General features: G+C 33.5%; 1 protein-coding gene across 3 annotated transcripts in view; it reads left to right on the top strand.

The window, feature by feature from the left end:
• The window catches only part of LOC120860724 (CUB and sushi domain-containing protein 3), a 1,429,922-nt gene that overhangs the window by 1,074,973 nt on the left and 330,926 nt on the right, over positions 1–24,023 (top strand). For all 3 annotated transcript variants that reach the window (XM_040236474.1, XM_040236473.1, XM_040236472.1), the window contains 2 exons: positions 2,796–2,922; positions 4,648–4,850. In XM_040236474.1, the coding sequence (XP_040092408.1) occupies positions 2,796–2,922; positions 4,648–4,850 (330 nt within the window). The remainder of the gene's footprint in view (positions 1–2,795; positions 2,923–4,647; positions 4,851–24,023) is intronic.

Raw genomic sequence — 24,023 nt, 5'->3', positions numbered from 1 at the left:
GAATGGTATCATCCTTGCATCTGAGGTTGTTGATTTTTTTCCTGCTTATCTTGACTCCAGCTTGTAACTCATCCAGCTTGGCATTTCTCATGATGTGTTCAGCATATAGGTTAAACAAACAGGGGGACAGCAGACAGCCCTGTTGTACTCCTTTCTCAATCTTGAACCAACAGTTTGTTCCATTCAGGGTTCTAATTGTTTCTTGACCTGCACACAGGTTTCTCTAGAAACAAGTAGTATGGTCTGGAATCCCCACCTCTTTAAGAGCTTTCCACAGTTTGTTATGATCCACACAGTCAAAGGCTTTAGTGTAGTCAATGAAACAAAGATAGATGTTTTTCTGGAATTCCCTTGCTTTCTTTCTGATCCAGTGAATGTTGGCAATTTGATCTCTGGTTCCTCTTCTTTGTCTAAACCCAGCTTAGACAACTGGAAGTTCTTGGTTTGCATAATGCTGAAGCCTAGCAAGCAAGATATTAAGCATGACCTTACTGGAATGGTAGATGAGTGCAATTGTCCGACCGTTAGCACATTCTTTAGCATGCATTCTTTAGTACTACCTTCTTGGGAACTGGGATGAGGATTGACCTCTTCCAGTCCTGTGGCCTCTGTTTGGTCTTCCACAATTGCTGACATATTGAATGCATCACTTTAAGGGTATCATCCTTTAGGGTTTTGAATAGCTCTACTGGAACCCCATTTATTAACAGCAGTGCTTCCTAATGCCCACTTAACTTCGCACTCTAGAATGTCTGGCTCTAGAATAACTGGCCACAACATCATAGTAATCCCTTCATGGATCACTGTCTTGTCATGGCGAAGGGCCTTGCATAGGCCAATGAAGCTATGAGCCATGCTATGTAGGGCTACTCAAGATGGATGGGTCATAGCAGCTAGTTCTGACCAAATGGGATCCGCTGGAGGAGTGAATGGCAAACTACCCCAGTATACTTGCCATGAGAACCTCATGGATTGTATAAAAAGGACAAGTCTGGCAGAAAGAAGTATCAAATTTGTTCTCCTCAGAAATATGTCAATAATAGTGAATAAATCATTAAAAATGAAGAAAAATGAATTATTACAGTTACAGCATTCTAGGTTGTCCAACAAAGGTCTTGGTATAAAATGAGAAAAACCACAGTAAGTGATGGTTACTTCTTAACTATATATATTTTATTTATTTTAAAATAACAAATTTATTATTATAAATTAAATTAATGTTACAATACAAAATAAACTTGCTTAGTCCTCTATAGGTGTATATATCAGTCAGGGTTCACCAAATAAAAAGAATCAGTAGATCTATATGTGATCTTTTTAGCTATCATCTATCAAGAAATGCATTTAATATATTGAGGAATTAACTCATGCAGTTGTGGGGACTGACAAGTTCGAATTCCATAGGGAAGATCAAAAGGCTGGAAACTAGGGCAGGAATTAATGATACAGTCTTGAGGGAAAATCTTCTTTTCCAGAAAACTCAGTTTTCATTGTTAAGGCCTTCCCAATCATTGGATAAAGGCTACCCACATTATTAAGGGTAAAGTCAGCTGATTATAGATGTTAACCAGGTCTATAAATAGCAACACCTAGACTAATGTTTGATAAAATAACTGGGTACTACAACTTGGCCAAGTTGACACATAAAAATAACCTTAATATTATACTAAAATATAACATTTAAAATCTTTAAAGCAATTTTATTTACATGAATAGAGCCTACAAATTTTAACCATGATATTCCATTGTTATTCAGTCTTTTCCGAGTACTAAAACTTTGTCTCTGACCTTTGTTCTAATAATCAAAACAAAACAAAAATTCAAGATGTTTAGTTCAGCATTGCATTTGAGTAATATAATAACACTGCAAAGAACAAGAAAAATAAATGTAGTAATATATTCAAATATATAAGCAAAAAGTAAATACCTTGGATTTAGTTTTATTTTTTGGTAGTATAGTAATTTGGAGAACTTTCAAAAATATATTATCACACCTTGTGGTTTTTAGGATGTAGAGAAGTAGAGTGATATACTAAGTAAACTACTTCATTTCTCTCTTCTCTAGCAAGAGGATTCTTTCTAGATTATTTGCTTATCAATGTAAAATCATTCCAGATTTCCCAATATATTAAATATTATTAAGATAGAGAGGGAATTCCCCAAAAGATCTATTTTTAATTATATTGTATGATGATGTTTACATTTTTAATTTGGTGAATTTTATAAAAATTAGAGACCACTTTAAATCAAAACGGAACCAGGTTTAACTGAAGTAAAATCTAATAATAATGCCACTTTGACTTTGAGGAGGTTAAAAGCAAAAGAGTTTAGAGTGATTGAAAGGGGAATAAGAGGACAATGAAATTTAGAAGGCCTGAGGGACCTGCAGTAAAGCTTAGAGGTAAGGTAGTAAGATGATGAATTAGTTAGCCTACAACTAGCTACAAGTGAGCAACTTGCCATCTGTTTCCCCTTGTTACATTAACATTATTTTGCCATACATCTTAAAAAGTTTGAAGCCTAAACTCTGAGCTTTTGAGTGTGTACTTTTAAAATTCCCTAATTGGCTTATTATATTTTAATTTATATGATCTAACTTGAGATTCTTGTTTTATTGTACAATGTGTTCTTACTTTAATTAACACCTTAATCTGAGAAAGCATATACCCATATATACTTTCAATAAGAGAAGAAATCAATCCTTATTTTCTTTCAGGTGAAAAATATATCCTCATGAAATTTGTAGATGTTTAGAAAGATTAAACTGTGACTTAAATTGAATTAATTTTTTCTAGCTGAATGTGGAGGTCGTTTTAAAGGAGAATCATCAGGAAGAATTTTATCTCCTGGTTATCCCTTTCCATATGACAATAATCTGCGTTGCATGTGGATGATTGAGGTAGATCCAGGAAACATTGTCAGGTAAATGGATTTTATCTTTTCAAAATGACTGAGGAATCTGAATTTCCTGATCAGACCCTATATACAATTAATATTAAGATTTTTCTTTTTTTTTTACCCTTGGTAAAGAAAAACATGGTTTTTATCTATTATAAAATTGGGGGAGAAAGTATTGATAAGCATGACATACTAATTCATAGGCCACAGCATTGGTTCATATAGCCCCTTAGAAACTTTTCAGTTAGAAGAGGGCACAAAAGATCAGAATTTTTCCTGCTGCTTGAGAGTTCTACTCTTCCAATTCTTCATGACTTAAGATCCTGTAAATTCAACAGAATTCTGAGATTTTTAAAAATTAAAGAAGATTTTTTATATTAAATTGTAACCCAGATTTAAAACTGTGACAATTCACATATCAAACATGGATGTGAGATATATATATATATATATATATATATATATATATATAGAGAGAGAGAGAGAGAGAGAGAGAGAGAGAGAGAAGGGGGGGAAGAGAGTTGAATATGTTGATATAATTGGATTTCTAACTTTTGGATTAGGCACAAGAAAATCTGATATTAATTTTGTCTAGACTAAAGCAAAATAGATTTAACATGAAGCATTTTTTTCTTTTATGTGCATTTTTGTGGTGGGGGGCCATTTTCACATTCAGGAAGTTTCCTTTTACTTTATTTCTTTTTTGAATGTAAACTGTTTTTGCATTTGTGGAGTAAATCTTTGATTCTTATAAAACAAACACTAAAAAAGTGATACAGTGGCAGTAACACATACTATGGCATTATATAACGAGTTCAGTTCATGACTCTGCCACCCTTAGGGCAATCTTATTTAATCTGAATCCCACTTGCCACTTTCGTAAAATTGAGTTCAAAATTGTTCCTGCTTCACTGGATCATTATAACAATTAAAGGAAGAAAATAGATGGAATGCATTTTGCACAGTGTGTGGCACATATGAGCTCCTCTTAAATGTCACCTGTCATTGCCACAGTTAAGTCATGAACACTGAAAAGAATGTATAGGTAGGTCTTCCTTGGGTTACATGCTGATAAACTGAACATAAATCAAAAATGTCATAAACTGAAAATGCATATAATATAACTAATCTACCAAAAATCATCACTCACCCTCACCTACACTAAACATGCTCAGAGCATTTACTGTTAGTCTACAGTTGGGCAAATCATCTAACCTGAAGTCTATTTTATAATAAAGTATTGAATATCTCATGTAATTTTATTGAATACTATGCTGAAAATGAAAAACAGAACTGTTTTATGAGTGCATTATGGTTGTAAATGTGTTGGTAGCTTGTTTTTGTGATCTTGTCACTGACTGGGAACTTAGTTTCCTAGCCCTGCCCAATGTCATGAGAGAGTATCACAACTGGGAAAAGATCAAAATTCAGAGTACAGTTTCTACTAAATGTGTATCTCTTCTGTACCATCTTAAAGTCAAAAATTCCTAAATTGAATCATCATAAGTCAGGGATGGTCTGTATACCTAAAGTTTTTGTCATTTGCAGAATTGATATAATAGTATATTTAATCATATTCTAAAAAAATTATACTGTTCAAGAAAAATGCATTGTCTGTATACCCATTTTGTATTATTCATTTTATTTGATAGAATAAAAAATATCTAGTATAACCAAAGATATTTTATATTCTTTATTTAAAACTGGATCCATGTTTAAAATAATCAGAGATATATGGTTCTCCCACAGCCTGCAGTTTCTTGCTTTTGATACAGAAGCATCACACGACATACTCCGAGTTTGGGATGGTCCACCTGAAAATGAGATGCTTTTAAAGGAAATTAGTGGATCTCTTATTCCCGAAGGAATCCATAGCACTCTCAACGTAGTGACCATTCAGTTCGACACAGATTTTTATATCAGCAAATCTGGATTTGCAATTCAGTTTTCAAGTGAGTTGTTTTTTTCCTTAAATAAAAATATAGAAATGTTACTTAAATCCTTCTGTTACTTTACTACTCAAAAACTTTCATTTTTAAAATTTTAATTATCTTAATTTTTTTAATATTATTTTTTAATTGGAGGAAAATTGCTTTACAATGTTGTGTTGTTAATTATCTTAAATATTCTTATTTCTCTTCTTCTTATTCATCTGCAGTTAAGATAAACCATAGGCAAAAGAAATACAATTAAGTTCTAATTAATTAATTAATTGTTGGTACCTTCTCTCCAATTATCATACCAATTTTCCTTAAAGTAAAGGTGGTATTAAAGTTAATTATCAAGTGAAATAATTACATTATACAAACTGATCATTTGAATTTACTATAAAAGTATATTTTAAAATGTAAAATTTTTAGAGATAAGGAAAGGAATGAGTATTTGCCATTACAAAAAGCAACCCTACATTTTTATTAATTTTATTTTCTTCTGCTAAAGATCTTAATTATATATTCACAGAAAACTTTGACAAAATATTTTAAATCTACTTTTACATTAAAGATATCCTACCACAAAGAAATGTCATTCACTCTAATTACCAGTGTTAATGGCTGTTTTTTGTTTTTTGTTTTTTGCTAAGTGGTTAACTATATGCTGTTTCTTAAAAGGGATTTTGGTTTAATGGCTGAAAAAAATAAATGGGAACTCAAAAAAAATTTAGTTGCTATTTTTTTACTCTTGTTATCAATACACATTATCTCTTTGAGAAAAATATCTAAGGGATCTTCTAATTCATAGCCTTAAAAATCCTAGTCTAAGGGATCTTCTAATTGCATAGCCTTAAAAATCCTAGTAGTTAAAACTTATTGAGATTTCCAACATCATCTATGGAAAGAGTGCAGACCAGTATTCTTCATATTTGCCTTAATTCAAGTCTTGGATTCTTACTAATTGCTGATTTCGGGGACTTCACCTCATCACCTGAGTCTGAGCTCTCTAATTCACATAGGGATAATGATGCTCATTTCATAAATAGATTATTAAGATTTAATATGATCGTGTGTGCACAGTACTTAGTATTAAATAAATAGTTGGTGCCCAGTAAACTATTATCACTATATGAATAAATGTAAAATTGGAATCTTTTGGAAAAAGCATGAAGAACTTATTTAATGACTGGCCTGAAAATACATCACTTTAAGTTAACAACTAACAATACAAATATATAATTAACTTGATATATTTTTTGTTTGTGAAAGATGATTGTTTGGCATAATCAACTAACATAAGTAAATGAATTGTTTTGTGTTATAAAGAAGGTTCATGTAAGGGAGGTATACATCAGTATAGATGAGTCAATGTCTTTAGATTTGTACCCTTAGTATATCTTTTGAGACAGAAAAAAAAAAGGGGAATGAAAAACAAGAGAATGGCTATATAATTAATGAAGTTAAAGGACTTCTAAATCTGAAACACACATTAAGCATTCTTCATATTTATATCTTGACTTTCTAATTTTTTTGAAGTTAGGGACAATATGTCAGCAAACTGTTTGTGATATCTGTTCTATTTCAGTTATTTATGATGATAGTCTGGCAACTAACAACTCTTTCATTTACCTTAAATTAGTAAGGTTTTACACATAAATGGTTATTGGATTAAATATCTAAATGCAATCATATGATAAGGTGCTTCAGGCTATTGTTTGTGAATGCCAAGTGCATCTGCTTAATAGAAACAAGCTGCTTTATATGCATTTCTGGAAGTTTTAATGTGCATCTGTCAAGGAAATTAGTAATATATTTTTTATATTTATTGTATCTGTAGGTCATATTAAAGTTATAGAAACAATATGTATCCTACCAGAGTTTTAATAAATCTACCTTCAAATATTCTTTTAAGATGCCTAAAAATATATATCATTGATCAGAGGCTAAAAATTGATTCACTAAAATAAAATTACCTTAATAATTAATATATTGTAAATAGCATCAATTCAGATTTCAAGTGTGAAAAGCTTGTTTCTTTTTCATGAGTGATTCCTTGCTTGGTGCCAAGAATCACACTGTGCTGTGTATAGTTACTCAGTCGTGTCTGACTGACTGTGACCCCATGGACTGCGGCCCGCTGGGCTCCTCTGTCCATGGAGATTCTCCAGGCAAGAATACTGTGGTGGGTTGCCATACCATCCTCCTGGATATCTTCCCAACTGAGGGATGGAACCTAGGTCCCCTGCATTTCAGGGGGATTCTTCACTGTCTGAGCCACCAAGGAAGCCCATTAAGAATAATGTTAAGTACTTTATGTACGGTGACTTCATTTAATGCTCACAGAGGCCATATGAGATATACTGTGTTGATGATCAGTGTTCAGTAATGTCCAACTATTTGTGACCCCATGGACTGTAGCCTACCAGGCTCCTCTATCCCTCGGATTCTCCAGGCAAGAATACTGGAGTGGGTTGCCATTTCCTTCTCCAGGGAGATATACTATGTCATCCCCATTTACCAAAAAAATTACACTGAGGTTCAGAGAGTGAGTTAATTTATTCAAGGTCATAACCTAGCAGATGTTTGCAACTGTGGCTCAAATCCACCTCTGTCTGAAAGGAGGTTAACACTGTACCTGGTGCTTAGTAAATACCTAGCAGTAGTGACTGCTTATTAATATTCCAGAGGAAACAGAAAAATCTTAGTTATATTTATTAGTTACAGTGAAGTTTTACAATTTCATCAGCTTATCTTCTGATTATGCTCCCAAGAATCACATCTAAGGTCACACTTCTAAAAAGCACGTGATTTATACAAGTGAAGAAGTGAGAAGGAAGAAAGAAAAGTGGTAGTATGTGAATTCCCAAAGAGTTCCAAGGAATAGCAAGGAGAGATAAGAAAGCCTTCTTCAGCGATCAGTGCAAAGAAATAGAGGAAAACAACAGAATGGGAAAGACTAGAGATCTCTTCAAGAAAATTAGAGATACCAAGAGAACATTTCATGCAAAGATGGGCTCGATAAAGGACAGAAATGGTACAGACCTAGCAGAAGCAGAAGATATTAAGAAGAGGTGGCAAGAATATACAGAAGAACTGTACAAAAAAGATCTTAACAACCCGGATAATCACAATGGTGTGATCACTTACCTAGAGCCAGACATCCTGGAATGTGAAGTCAAGTGGGCCTTAGAAAGCATCACTACAAACAAAGCTAGTGGAGGTGATGGAATTCCAGTTGAGCTATTTCAAATCCTGAAAGATGATGCTGTGAAAGTGCTGCACTCAATATGCCAGCAAATTTGGAAAACTCAGCAGTGGCCACAGGACTGGAAAAGGTCAGTTTTCATTCTAATCCCAAAGAATGGCAATGCCAAAGAATGCTCAAACTACCGCACAATTGCATTCATCTCACACGCTAGTAAAGTAATGCTCAAAATTCTCCAAGCCAGGCTTCAGCAATACTCTGAATTGTGAACTTGCAGATGTTCAAGCTGGTTTTAGAAAAGGCAGAGGAACCTGAAATCAAATTGCCAACATCCACTGGATCATCAAAAAAGCAAGAGAGTTCCAGAAAAAAACATCTGCTTCTGCTTTATTGACTATGCCAAAGCCTTTGACTGTGTGGATCACAATAAACTGTGGAAAATTCTGAGAGAGATGGGAATACCAGACCACCTGACCTGCCTCTTGAGAAACCTATATGCAGGTCAGGAAGCAACAGTTAGAATTGGGCATGGAAAAATAGACTGGTTCCAAATAGGAAAAGGAGTACATCAAGGCTGTATATTGTCACCCTGCTTATTTAATTAATATGCAGAGTAAATCATGAGAAACGCAACGCTGGGCTGGAAGAAGCACAAGCTGGAATCAAGATTGCTGGGAGAAATATCAATAACCTCAGATATACAGATGACACCATCCTTATGGCAGAAAGTGAAGAGGAACTAAAGACCCTCTTGATGAAAGTGAAAGAAGAGAGTGAAAAAGTTGGCTAAAGCTCAAGATTCAGAAAATGAAGATCATGGCATCCAGTCCCATCACTTTATGGGAAATAGATGGGGAAACAGTGACAGACTTTATTTTGAGGGGCTTCAAAATCACTGCAGATGGTGTTTGCAGCCATGAAATTAAAAGACGCTTACTCCTTGGAAGGAAAGTTGTGACCAACCTAGATAGCATATTGAAAGCAGAGACATTACTTTGCCAGCAAAGGTCTGTCTAGTCAAGGCTATGGTTTTTCCAGTGATCATATATGGATGTGAGAGTTGGACTGTTAAGAAAGCTGAGCGCCAAATAATTGGTGCTTTTGAACTGTGGTGTTGGAGAAGACTCTTGAGAGTCCCTTGGACTGCAAGGAAATCCAGCCAGTCCATTCTAAGGGAGATCAGTCCTGGGTGTTCATTGAAAGGACTGATGCTGAAGCTGAAACTCCAATACTTTGGCCACCTCATGTGAACAGTTGACTCATTGGAAGAGACTCTGATGCTGGGAGGGATTGGGGGCAAGAGGAGAAGGGGACAACAGAGGATGAGATGGCTAAGATGGATGAGAAGGATGAGTCGGCATCACTGACTCGATGGACATGAATTTGAGTAAACTCTGGGAGTTGGTGATGGACAGGGAGGCCTGGCGTTTTCCGATTCATGGGGTCGCAAACAGTCAGACACGACTGAGCGACTGAACTGAACTGAACTGATGTACATTCCCATTTAAAAGGGACATTTGCCTACTCTGGCTATTGTCATTTCATTCTATAGGAAGAAAGACTCATTTTAAAGTGGAGATTGAAATATGTTTTATTTAAAGTCCTCTAATTGTCAAAGAAAGCAACTAATCTTGAAAAGATCATTAAGGTGCTATAGTCCAGTAAATCAGTTCTGTAGATCAAATTTGGCTTGTAGGTCAGAATTTGCCACCTCCGGGCTTTACTGGAGTTTCTCCTTTTCCTTTGTCTCATGTTACTCATTTATTTGTTTGTCTGTTCATACAAGGAGAGCCTATTAAAGGACCAGATATTAAGCATATTTATCTCCAACTGTTTCTCAAGTGCATCTTTCCTTTAATCCAGGCAGTCATCTTAGTTACACACACATACACACACACACACACACACACACGCACACCCTGTACTATTTTCTGTCCTTAAAGTTTCTTTTACTTTAAATCTTTTCTTGTTCTTTTTTCATAAATCTTGCACTTTCTTCCAGACCTGGTACCAAGAACTCTATTATAAAATGTTTTCTGACCTCTACATAAAACATTTAAAACTGTTTATAAAACCATCTATATTTTAAAACTTTCTCTGACTTCTCTTTATAAAATGCATTTCAACCCATTCTCTAGGCACTTGGTATAGTTTTTTTCCAAGTAAAGATGAGAAAACATGGATTATCTGTTCATGGTTCCAAAGATGTTTTAATTATGTGAACTTTGCCTCTCTAAATGTCTGTAAAGAACAAATATTTTATTCGAGGTGATCATGTAATGTATTGTTCATATCTAAGATGATTTTTGAGAGTAACAGGGGACATTGTTAAAAATTAAGCTGAACAACAGCCATAAACTAGAACAATACTATCCAAGTCAATTTGTATCATTATTTTAATCGAGTCAGGTATGCATTCTGTTCTCTTTCCACTGTCTATCACCACCACAATGCCTGTTCCTCTTTTGAGTGAATAGCTGTCAAACAATAAATTAAAAAGGAATGAGACAGCCAATAGTGGCAAAATAATCTTAAGCAACAAAATACAACCAACAAAATGTATTTCAGTAAACTTGGTACAATGTGAGCGTAACTGAAATGTAGGTCCCATACCAACTTCATAATCATTGTCAAGCCACTATCAGCAGCCTCATGCCTTCTATTTCACAATCTATGCATTCTTTGTGGTCTGTCACTTTGCCACTTGGTGTTATAGTCTGCAAGGTACTTTTGCTTAATCAGAGTTGCTTAAGTCTGACATCGCCACTTCATGCTGTCCTATGCTCTGTCCTTGGTTCTCAGCAGTCAGCCTCTATATCCCCTACTTAAATTTGTAATCTGCTTGTCTCATCCCACTTTAGTTCCTTAGGGAGAATATCTTTAAGTATCATGCTGTCATTTGCCCACAGAATAGTTGATTTTGACAGAACATTTTCCATGTCCTTCACTTTTAACCTCTCTGTTAAGAATTTGCCCCTGCTGGATAACACAAGATACCAAGGCCCAAAGCTTATACTGTTGAAAATTCTCAAGGAGATGGATTCCTTAATTATGAGAGGTTGATGTCTCTGGCCCTAAAGAACTGTATGGTGCCCTTGCATTCATTCTCATCCTCATTATTACTGCTTGGATTGCTGTAGCCACTCACTTCATTATCTGTAGCTAGACTTTTGTCTATATTTCCAACTGACTAATGTTTTGAAAACATAAACCAGACATTCCTCCCTGTTTAAATACTTTGAATGGCTACACAGTCATAAATTTAAAATTGTGGAGTTAACGTTTAAAGCAATTTGTACCCAAATTACCTGCCAGCTTAATCCCTCACTATTCAGTTACGTACATCTAGTCGTCTAACTGTACTGTCCTGAGAAGACATTGGCCATTCACATTTCCAGTTCTTTTGCAAACTTTCTTCCATGCTCCTAGTACGTTTATGTCCACATTAAAAAATCCTAATTCTTAGTCATTTTCCAAAGCCCAGGTTAAATGATACTTTCATTACTGATGAATTTCTAGACAGAATCAGTCACTTTCACATCTGCAACTCCCTGATACTATGTGTGTGTTACATAGAATGGCTATATAACCTAGTTTGCCCAAGACAGTCCTGATTTATGCCTCTTTTCTGGGCATCCTGACTAGTTTGGCATTTGGGCTGTATTTTCCATTTTTAACAAAGTGTCATTATTAATATTTCTGTTAAAATAGGTGAGGTATATTTATTAGCTGTCATCTTTGTATTTGATCTCATCAGAGAAGGCAATGGCAACCCACTCCAGTACTCTTGCCTGGAAAATCCCATAGACGGAAGAGCCTGGTAGGCTGCAGTCCATGAGGTCGCTAAAAGTCGGACATGACTGAGCGACTTCCCTTTCACTTTTCACTTTCATGCACTGGAGAAGGAAATGGCACCCCACTCCAGTGTTCTTGCCTGGAGAATCCCAGGAATGGGGGAGCCTGGTGGGCTGCCATCTATGGGGTCGCACAGAGATGGACACAACTGAAGCGACTTAGCAGCAGCAGCAGCAGCAGCAGTAGTGTGTGAGGTACATTCTCAGTGCTCAGAGAAATTATAATACATGATTAATTTTGCAAGATAAATATACTGCAAACCCATCTTTATTTTCCAGTCTTTTGTGGATTTCACATAACTTAAACTTTCTTTTCATGAGTAACATATAGATCACTTGAGGACAAAATGAAAATATTCTCAGATATTAATGACTAACCCATTCTGACCTTGGAATGTAGTGGGAGAAGTATTTGATACTGTTGCCTTGCCAGCTCTTTTGTATAATAGCAAATTATGTTGTAATCTATGGTTTGAAAGATACATAAAGCTGTCAAGCCATGAGTTAGCCAGATAAGTGAGAAATATGTATTCTTGAAATACACACCGAAGTAGAAGTTGAACAGATGTGCTATAAAGCTATAGTCTGAATGTCTTTGCCATGAAAGTGTTTGTTTGTTATTTATTTTATGGGTTAAATTAACAATAATTTATTTTATCATAGAAATATTATTTTACAATATATGTTTATGGTAGTTGTGGCCTTATTTAAACTCCACATTTAAGGAGAAAGTGTATACTGAATATTCATTTCTTAAGAAAACTAATTACACCATGACCCATGACGTACAATAGAAAGTTCACCTGAAGGTTGCAGTGAGGAAAAGCCCAAGCCGAGATTAAGAAGGAGGTCAGAGAAACTTATTATTGTGAAAGTTGAAACTGAGCTCAAAAGGATCGCAGGAAGGGATCTAGAAGAATATTCTGTTTTTTATAATTTGTGAATCAAAGCATCTTAGTACATCCAGAAACACATTTTAAACAAGCAAGGAATCCCACACAATCCCACTTCAATAAAACATATTTAGGTAAGCTGTAAAAATAACTTTAGTGGTTAAATTATGTATGGATTGGTTATTTTTATGTACAATCAAGTAATTAGTAGAATACAGAATTAAATGAAACTTTCTTGGCTTCTGTGTTATATTAACATTTTGTAAGCTATGGTGGGCTCACTTTATATTCTAAAATGTGAAATTTAATTAAATGGTGATTGGGAGTCATAAGACTGACAAAATCTGTCATTTTAAATTACCTGATATATTAAAAAGGTAGTTGATTTTTTAAAAGTATCTAACTACTATAGGCATGTTCTTTTGGTTTGAATGTTTCCTAAAAAAAAAAAATGTTTGAATTGTTTTGTAAATAACATTTCTCCCTGGTTTTAGATTTATCCTGGGGACTCTGATATCATTGGTATTAACAGACCAATTTTTCCTAATAACTTGTTAACCTCATGTGAAAAATGGGATATTTTGATTGAGAACTTAATATATATGATATTAAAACATGAAATTTAGACCTAATAGTATATTAATATTTTAAGATGCTGATTCTTGGTATTTTTATTTTAGGAACAAATGTCTATAAATTTTAATATGATAAGCTGTTTAAATACCTATTTGGATTAACTCTGTGGTTCTTAGACTTTTATTATCTACATACTAAGGATTTTGTACAACTTGCTCAAAATGTCTGCTAATCATCATGCTTTTTACATTTTAATGTGCTAATCATCAAAAATCCCAATAACTTCTCAATTAAAACTAAAAGAAAATTAATGCTGAAAATACAACTTGCACTCAATATATGTTAACATATATGGGCATCATAGTGATGTCATTAACCATGTGAAAACTATAAGACATAAATCTGTTTAAAAAAGAAATGTCATTTTTCATCTAGAACAAATGAAAACTCTACTGAACTAATTTTATCGCTTTAGTTCTAAATTCTCTTCTGCATATGTGGAAGTGTTAACATGCCACCTTCATTAGCAGAAGAACTCAAATAACAATTTTAAATTTACTTAGCCTTTTTTTTTTTTTTTTAATGCTCCAGCATACGTGCTTCTGGGCTTCCCTGGTAGCTCAGCTGGTAAAATATCCACCTGCAATGCAGGAGATCCTAATTTGATTCCTGGGTCAAGAAGATCTCCTGGAGAAGGGATAGGCTACCCACTCCAGTATTCTTGGGCTTCCCTGGTGGCTCAGATATTAAATAGTTGCCTGCAGTGCGGGGAGATCTGGGTTCAATCCCGAGATTGGAAAGATCACATGGAGGAGGACGTGGCAAATCCCTCCTGTGTTCTTGCCTGGAGAATCCCCAGGGACAGAGGAGCCTGGCGGGCTACAGTCCATAGGTCGCAAAGAACCACGTGCATTTGAAAGGATAAGAATGTACACGTGCCATTATTTGGAATTAAATACCAATGAGATACACTTGGTTGATAACACTATGCCTGAAGTATTCTATATTATTATTAATATTTGTCTACATCTTTTTTAAGCTACTAATTAAACCATATTGATAATCAGTTTTTATTGGCCCACCTATGCATTCCATCATCATTTTCTCCCTCTATTAAATTATTAGTTAAACATTTTGGAGCTGGGGGTGTACTTGCTCTGATATTAATAACATACCTTTTTTAATCAAAATCTACTATCACATTCTATCACACAACCTCACATATAATGTAAGAACCCTACAATAATGTACTTCCAGTTCTCTCTTCCTTCCTTTGGGCAATTGTTTTCACTTATCTTACTTCTATTTATGTTAACAGCACATAACTTTTTTTATAAACTTTTAAGCCAATAATTATCTTTTAAATATTTTATAAATGAGACAAAGAACATATATTAAGATTATAGTATTAAGGATAAAATGTTCTGTGATAATAGTACAAATATAAATTTTGGTGACATACAACTTCATGACAAAAACAAAGCTCTCATTAAATTAAGAAAAAGATAATACAATTTGAATTGATTGTGGAATACATATGATTCATAACTGCAACCAAGCAAATTCTATCAAAATAAAACTATCATTAAAATTTACAAATATTTTTATGTACAGCAAAATAATTGAATAACCTTTTCTTTATGTATGACAAAGAAATGCTGATTCAAAAATAAATATATAAACTTTAGTATATCAGTACTAGTTTCTGCTTTTGCTGCTCATTTTCATTCAGACTCAGGAAAGTTTGTATCTGAAGCACTGTTTTTCATATACAACCAAAAGTGAAATATTTCAAAAAATCATAATTTAAGACAATTTGGTAAGTTTTATATTGTGAAAAATTTTTATCAAAGAAAGGTGTCCAAAAAGAAATAGAGATTTAATATCTGTGAAAATACTTAAGCTGAAATATTTACACATTTTTTTATGACATAAGATCAAATTGAAACTTTCCTCTATTTCAAAGAACTAGCTCTATGTTTACTGGATACCTCAATACCTATAAAGAGAAAACTTTCTCAATTAAAAATATTATAGCCTATGGAGACATTTGTTGACATACCAACAATGTAAAATATATTGGAAATAGCTTTAACAATACCAATAAAAATAAGAATATATTGAAAACCATATACTTAATAAGTAAAGAATAAAATGGCATTGGTGGTGGTGGTGGTTTAGTTACTAAGTCATGCCCAACTCTTTGTGACCCCGTGGACTATAGACCACCAGGCTCCTCTGTCCATGGAATTTTCCAAGCAAGAATACTGGAGTAGGTTGAGTAAAATGATGTTAAATATGTCTAAAAAAATCAATTAAAGAATGTATACATGTACCACAAATGATTATTTTGCTTCTGTTATTTTTAACGTTTAATTAATTCATGTAAAGAGGATGTTTTTGTGTGAATAGATATATGGTATTTTAACTTTTTAGAAATTATTTTAAGTAATTTTTATATAGATAATTATTTTGAAAAGTTCATCTAAAATTATAAATCAGTACATATTTTAATTATATAATTTAAATCATTTTTAGCTTTTTATTTCATGCCCACAATTTTTCACTTTATATGACAAATGTTACCTGATTTTAATAAACATTTTATTATATTAAAGACATATTCATATCTGCTATCCCTCTTAGATTATGTTCCTTTGATGGACAAGATGTTATCCTATTAATATTTATAAACCAGAACTTGGCATTACACCTGGTAGTTAGTAAATGTTAAATGAATCTGACTGTGTTGAAATTTTTTATAATGTAAAATTAGAAACACACTGGTATTATGTGCTATCAGTCAAAACTATGTAACATATTTCTATGTTTATCTTTTTTTTGCTAATTAATTCTCTTAATCTCCAAATATTGGAATTCAACTTCAAATTAGACTTTTATATAATCCTTTATAAAGAAACCACCTGCAATGCACAAGACCCTGGTTTGATTCCTGGGTCGGGAAGATCCCCTGGAGCAGGCCGTGGAAACCTACTCCAGTATTCTTACCTGGAGAATCTCCATGGGCAGAGGAGCCTGGCAGGCTACAGTCCATGGGGTCTCAAGGAGTTGGACAAAACTGAGCTACTAAGCACAGCACATAATCTTTTATAATCTTGGATAAAAAGTCAGTTTCCTGTATATGTATGTACCTTTGACAGTTGTCAACCTAACATGACTTTTGATTTAAAAAACATTAGACCAGTGATTTTATCCTCACTTTGTCCACATATTAGAGCGCAAGAATCGATGGTGGTATGGAGGTGTTATTGTTCAGTTGCTAAGTCATGTCTGAGTATTAGAAACCCCATGGAGTTCAGCATGCCAGGCCTCCCTGTTCCTGTCTCCTGAAGTTTGCCCATTTTCATGTCCATTGTGCCGGTGGTGCTATCCACCATCTGATCCTTTTCTGCCCTCTTCTCCTTTTGCCTTCAATCTTTCCCAGCACCAGGGTCTTTGCCAGTGGGTCAGTTGTTGGCATCAGGTGGCCAAAGTATTGGAGCTTCAGCTTCAACATCAGTCCTTCCAGTGAATATTCAGGGTCGACTTATTAAAATGTATTTCCAATACCAAGCATACTTAGCTTCTAGTGGGTTTACAACAATTACCTGGTGAATAAATGAGTAAAGATGTATTTTTAACTGTATGTTTATATGAAGTACTTGGAAGTATACTACAACATTAGCTTTGAGGTTTCTTTTGCATCTTTATGCCATGCATGGAATATCTCTGTCATCTTATCATCTACTATAACCTTATTTGCCATATCATTAGGTATTTCCAAATCATAATGAAATTCTAAAGATAGCCACATTCCTGAGTAGCTGGCAGAGTATAGGCCTAATAATAGTGTTGAAACTTCTTTATAAAATTGATGGATCTCGTACAAAGCAAGGACTCAATCAAGGGCAGAATTCTCCAGGGTGAAATCCACCTCTAGATTACCATCTGCATTTCAAATATTTTCTGATTGATTTGATTCTCAATGAGATTTCCTTCCAGGTTAAATATTCCTATTACCCAGCTTGATTTCCTTATTGATAGTTAAGTGGAGAATATAGTGTCATTTCTTAATCAATACAAAAGTATAAGGCAGCAATAAAACTGAAGAGGACAGTATAAGGCCTTGTGAATACCAAATCTGGACCATGACTTTACTGAAGTTTCCTGACATATTGCAGCAAAAAATACGACTACTTCTTGGAGTACACAGTGAATAGTAAAATCTACTGCTCTTTATCTTAGAATTGACATTTTCATATCATATAATTTTCAATTATGCAATTTAATTGTTAGAATAATACTTTAAGATTTTTTCTAATACTAAATCAGTCAGGTAAATTATTACTATGTCAGTTTTACTGACGAGGCAGACAAAATTCAGGGAACTAAGGCAATCTGATCAATGTCCCTGTCTTACTACAGTACAGTTCTTCTGCTTTTGATAGTATTATTTATCCAATTGTATCAGATCTGAGGTTTTTCAAAAGTTCTTGAGATAAACAAGTTTATACCAAAAAATCAGCTTTCTGAACAGAAAGGACACGCAAGAACTTATAAGTGATTTTAGTGTATTTTTTCTTTGTTGTACAAAGCAATGCCATAAGAAAACTGGAGTATTAATTAGCCCAAGGTAACTAAGATGGTAATTCAAACGTTATCTCTGAATTAACATCCATAATATATTTGAAACATGTGCATGTGTTAGTTAGGACCATTTTAGGTGAAATGAACATTCCTAATTAAATTAGATGAAAACAAATATAAAGTGAGAAGTTAGAAGTATATTTACAGTACTGATGAGTTATAAAAATGATGATAACTCAGTCATTTTCTGTAGTATTTAGTGCTATCTATATTATTCTAAAAATGGCCTCAGGTTATCCAGAGAGAGTAACACAAATTAAAATGTAATATAGATGTTGTTACTGCACTTGGAGTAAATGTTTCCCAGTGTGAAACAAATCCTAAATTATAAATAAAGCTTAAGCATACATTGAAATGACTAGTTATAGTTTCTTTCATTCATTCATTCATTTCACACATATTTACTTGATGAACTATTTTTAACTGTTATGAAAGATTCTCTTCAATGTCTTATATATGAGGACTATTTATCCATAGGGTGTAGCAAAGCTTGATTTGATAAGGTTCCATGTTGCTTAACAATAAAGGCATTTAACTCTTTCAGTTGATTTAGACTATCGGTAAAGACTGAAAACATTGTAAAAACAATTCCTAAATAATACTAATGTAAAGTTTCCTCACTTGAATAAATTCTTTTTTAATTACATACAAAGACATATATATATAATTAGCATAAATGAATATGGCTGATAAAATTGGAGACAGTTGTATAGATATCTCCCTCAGGACAGATGTTTAATAAGTGTTCTACTAAAGAAAGGAAGGGAATGAGAAAACAACTGGAGGAGGATGAGAATGTAATGAAGAGTCTGTTTATTTAAGATGGAAGTTATAAGTCACATTTGTATGTTACTGGTTGTGACCCAGTACAGAAGGAAAACCTAGTGAATTAGAAGAGATGAAGAATGTTTAGGAATGAAGTTCTTTCAACACAAGAACTAGGATTAGCCTTACATAGAGCAAGGACATCTTCATTGCAACAGGAGAGGAAGCAGAGAATGTGGATACAGATTCCAGAGGTGAGGGTGTGCCTACTTTACTGCTTCTATTCTCTTAAAGAACCATAAGGAAATAAATTTGGAAAAAAAAGAGAGAGAGAGAGAGCAGGAAGAAGAGAGAGAATGAGAGAAACAATTGGAGGGAAATGTCCTTGTTACTGTAATTACTTAATACCATTTGGCACATACATGGCTAAATCTGGCATTCTGTGGGAGGTGCTATCGTTTCAGTTGTGTCGAACTCTTTGCGACCCCATGGACTGTATGTAGCCTGCCAGACTCCTCGGTCCATAGCATTCTCCAGGCAACAATACTAGAGTGGGTTGCTGTGTCCTCCTTCAGGGAATCTTCCAGATCCAGGGACTGAACCCACATCTCTTACTCTTATATCTGCTGCATTGGCAGGCAGGCAGATTCTTTACCACTAGCACCACCCATGAAGCCCAAGTTCAGCATATATCAGGTTAAATTTGGTTTTTATTACTTTTAATAATACCTACAAAATAACCTTGAGTCATTCTTTTTTGTTTCCCTTTATAGTGAAATATCAGGAACAAGAAATGGGTTATAAACTGCTCTTGCCTTTCTGTTTCAAATTAGTTCTAACTTTTTCGGCCTAGTTCTTTCATTAAGAAACAACTGTCAAAGTTCCATTAGTAGGGCATGCCTTTTTGCTTGTTTTATCTGGTAATGTGGTAGATTTGTAATGAGACAATATACTCTAATACTTAGGAGCCCTGCTGTTTCTTGAGTTCAAATTCCATATCTGCTAAGAATAAGCACATAGTATGATGGGAAGCTTATATTACTCATTTAGAATAGGGATAATAATACTTCATAAGAATTTGTGTTTTAGTCTAAGAGTATATAAACTTAGCTTCTAGTAAAGTGTTTTGTACAATATATGCTCTCAATATAGACTATAATCATAATTGTCATTATTTTATTGGTATCTATTCTAATTGTCATTCATGTTGCATATAGTTGTCCAACATATATCTCTTTCTTAGATAAACAGACTTTTTTCAGTTTGATACAATGTATACCAATGGAATCCTGTGAATAAGACCACATTGTTAATATCTGTGCAATTTAAGTAAGAAATTAATATATTTAAAGTTAAATATTATTACATATGTAGGTTTTTGGATTTCTCCTATGAGGATGATAGGCAAGTAAGGTAGTTTTTCTTCTGATTGTATAATGACATTTAAGGAATAATAACATATTTTAGAAATTTCCACTGAAGTCCTGATTTCACTTGCACTCCATACTATGGTTCACACTCTCAGTACTTTTTATTACAAAAGTTCTATCATTTTTTACTTAAGAAATGTCCCTTGGTTATGGTCCCATGTGTGCATAGGGCACTTTGTCCACTTTAAACAGTTATGTGATATAGAGCAGGGTTATCTTTTTTAAGCCTCAATTTTCTCATTTGAAAAATATGTGTAATAAGTGTCCAGACTTCTCGTGAACCCAATGAGAAACAGCTCATAGTACAAGTGTTTAAAAGATAGTAAGTGTCCAGTAAATATTGCGTATTGCTTTACTAATCACATTCTCTTCTATTTATATACCTTTTCCCTGTGACTATTACAGTTTCTATTGAATAATCAACTGGTCTAAGAGCTGTGAAACACTTAATAAGTCCTATTCTTTACTAACCAAAATATAAATGTCCATTCCTTTTGGGGAGAAAGACAAAGAAAGGAAGTTATTTTTTATTGTCAATTTCATTAGGTTTTGAAAGTTAAATCCAAGCTTTATTTGGATAGGATAGCATTTAAGCCTATTATATGCACTTTCTAGAATGTTCCTTTCTTTATATCATTGCAGATGAGGCAAGGTTAAGACCTTTTATCTCTGTTAGAGTTTGTGCTTACCTTACATATTTTTGTTAAGAAAATCAAGAATGTCATACTTAAACCTAATACGAAAAATGCAAATATTCATTTCAGCAATCAAATTTGAAGTAATTTGAACTGAAGAAATTAAGAAAATAAATAGAAATTATCTATGTTAATAATTTGGTGGCAAATATATTTTTTCTAATGTGTAGCTTTTTAGATTTTATATATATAAAATAGTTGATAAGTTAAAATATTTAATAGCAAAAAACACCCTGTGTTTTATACATACATGTGTATATATTAAATAAAAAATTAAAGCAAATGAGAATTATCATGAGAATTGTATGTTCCATAAAATTAAACAATAAATATAAAATAAAGATTCTTAACCTATTTTTACACATGTGCCTAATACTTACTATTCTCTAGTATTATATAATTTATTTTAAATCATGCTAATTTTGTGAGATTATTTCAGTCCATGGTGTTTGAAATGGTTATTTATTTTCTTCAGTAGCTATAGCTTTTGTTTTAATGTGTAAAACAAAAATGATTGATGCCAAAATAAATGTGTTTTTTTTGCCTACCCACAAACACAGTGAATAACCTGTATAAAGATTAAACTTTGAATAAGTAAAGAAAATAAGACAAAGCATTCACAGCAAGTAATTGTTTCTGTATATATTTAACTAATTGCCTTTAGAATTCAAGTAATTCCAAGAAGAAAAATATTTGGTCTTTTACTAAACCCTTTCGTTCGCTATTTAGTTTTTAAATCTTACTCCTAATTTATTTATTAATTAAGAGAAAAGACATAGTACAGTTTTACCACCTCTCTTCCTTCAAGTCAACCAGCACCAAAGGCAAATGAATAATTTTACATGTATTAGCTGTCATATTGAAGCCTTCTGATTTTAGTTACTAGGTTCCAATTTAAATCTTTAAGCATAGTAACTCTGATGATAGGGGCCAAACATCTTTTTTCTCTCAAATACTCATAAGCCACAGTTATACTAACTGCATTCATTTCAATATTTGTGTAACATTGCTGTATGTACATTTTTACTTTTGAGAATGTTCATACTAAGCTTCAAGTTTTTTGCAGATGCAAGAGTCCAGCACATCAGAAGCCTCAACAACAATCACAAAAACAACAACAAATTTAATTGTTTTCATTATCTTTTATATCATTTCAGTTTAGAAGCTGTAGCACATTTTACATTCATAGCACTCCTTTCCAATAAAAACTTGCTAAGTGTAAATCTTATATGTAGAACATCCCAATCCACTTTTATATTGTAAAGCCCATAGATCAGTTTTAGTGTTAGTGGAATCATCCCAGAGCAATTCAATAGAAAGTTAATAACTGAGTTTATCACAAAAATTTACCAAAAAAGTATCTATCAATATTAAAAGATTGTAATTGCCAGACCCTGTAATGCCTGTTGGATGTTCTGCTAAGGAACATAGGTTTTAGAGAACAAATCCACTTGGCAGTTGGAACCATGCCCCTGCCCCACTTCCCTCCATATTCTCCCATATGAGTTTGATTTTTATTCTACTATCAACTAAAAATAACTCAAAAGATCACTTGAATATTTTAAGATAGACACGTTTATGCACACTATAGCATTTCTGTTTATAGATATACTCTGTATTTTTAATAGTTTCTTAATGAGGTTTATTATATTTAACTGAGAAAGAAATTGTACCTCAAGAACAGTTAACAAGTAGAAGAGGACATTCTCCTGTATCATTTAAAAATTTGACTTCTGAAATCAGACTAACTGGGGTGTAAACCTTGGTTCTGCACTCTAATTTCTATAATATTGAAAAAGTTACTTATCCTTCCTAAACTTGTGTTTTTTCACCTCTAAAATATTTAAGAACAATAATGGCACTTGACTGATTGGGTTGTTAGTAGAATGAAATGAATTATACATGTTAAGTCCTTGTCCTTGGCTATTGCTCAGAAATGCTAGTTTATCAGTATAATGAAGCAACTGTAAGATTGCTGATGATGTATATAATGATACATGGTTTAAATTTTAATTTAATTTAATTTAAGGTAAAATGACATTTGTAGTCTACATTTTGTAACCTTTTTAAAAAGTAACCCTTTAAATAATAACCCTTTAAAAATAACTTCCTTCACTCTTTCCAAGAAGATATATAAAACAATTTTTTCTATTCAGTTTGTGTGTTATACATGTGTGTGTATACATATGTGTGTGATTATGAGTGTGTCTTATATGTATATGAAATCACTCTTTTGTCATTTCAGCTTTTATGCATACCACAAATATTAGAGTGTGTGCTATTTTTAAAATTGATGTAGTCCTCTTGATTCCCAAATGACTTGGAAAGTCGAAACATTACAATATTTGTGTGAGATCCTCTGGTTTCTTTGTTCTGTATGTATGTGTATTAAACAGATGAGCTACAAAAAGAATGCCTGGTGTATTAAAACAGATTGATTGGTATATTGATGAAACTATGTATCTGTGGATGTATTATCTATCTATCTATAGCTACCTTGGAGAAGATAACGGCAACCCAGTCCAGTACTCTCGCCTGCAAAATCCCGTGGACAGAGGAGCCTGGTAGGCTGCAGTCCATGGGGTCGCGAAGAGTCGGACACTACTGAGCAACTTCACTTTCACTTTTCACTTTCATGCACTGGAGAAGGAAATGGCAACCCACTCCAGTGTTCTTGCCTGGAGAACCCCAGGGACGGCGGAGCGTGATGGGCTGCTGTCTGTGGGGTCACACAGAGTCGGATACGACTGAAGTGACTTAGCAGCAGCAGTAGCATAGCTACATACGTACCTGTGTACCTGGTTATTAACCTATTAAGGATGTATACAACAGAATCTGTTCATAGGTGCCACCACTACACAGTTTGAACATTTCAAAGTCTGTTCAGTTTTGTATTCCTAGCACCCAACACAATGCCTGGAATATATTAAGTTAGTGAATAAATGAATGAATACTAGTTATGTGTCTGTAATCCAGCAATTTTGTGTACTTTAATATGCACTTTAAAAAGTAATGTATACAAGTACTGCAGCCTACATTTATGAATATAGTTTAATAATAGCTTAAATGAAAAAGTTAATACTTTCTTTGTCTTGATACTTAATTATCATATGCTTTAGAATAAATTGC

The sequence above is a fragment of the Oryx dammah genome, unplaced genomic scaffold, assembly GCF_014754425.2.
Source record: "Oryx dammah isolate SB20612 unplaced genomic scaffold, SCBI_Odam_1.1 HiC_scaffold_11164, whole genome shotgun sequence".
In the NCBI taxonomy this organism is placed as follows: Eukaryota; Metazoa; Chordata; class Mammalia; order Artiodactyla; family Bovidae; genus Oryx; species Oryx dammah.
The sequence above is the reverse complement of the archived record's forward strand: the minus strand, read 5'-3'. Positions and strand labels throughout refer to the sequence as shown.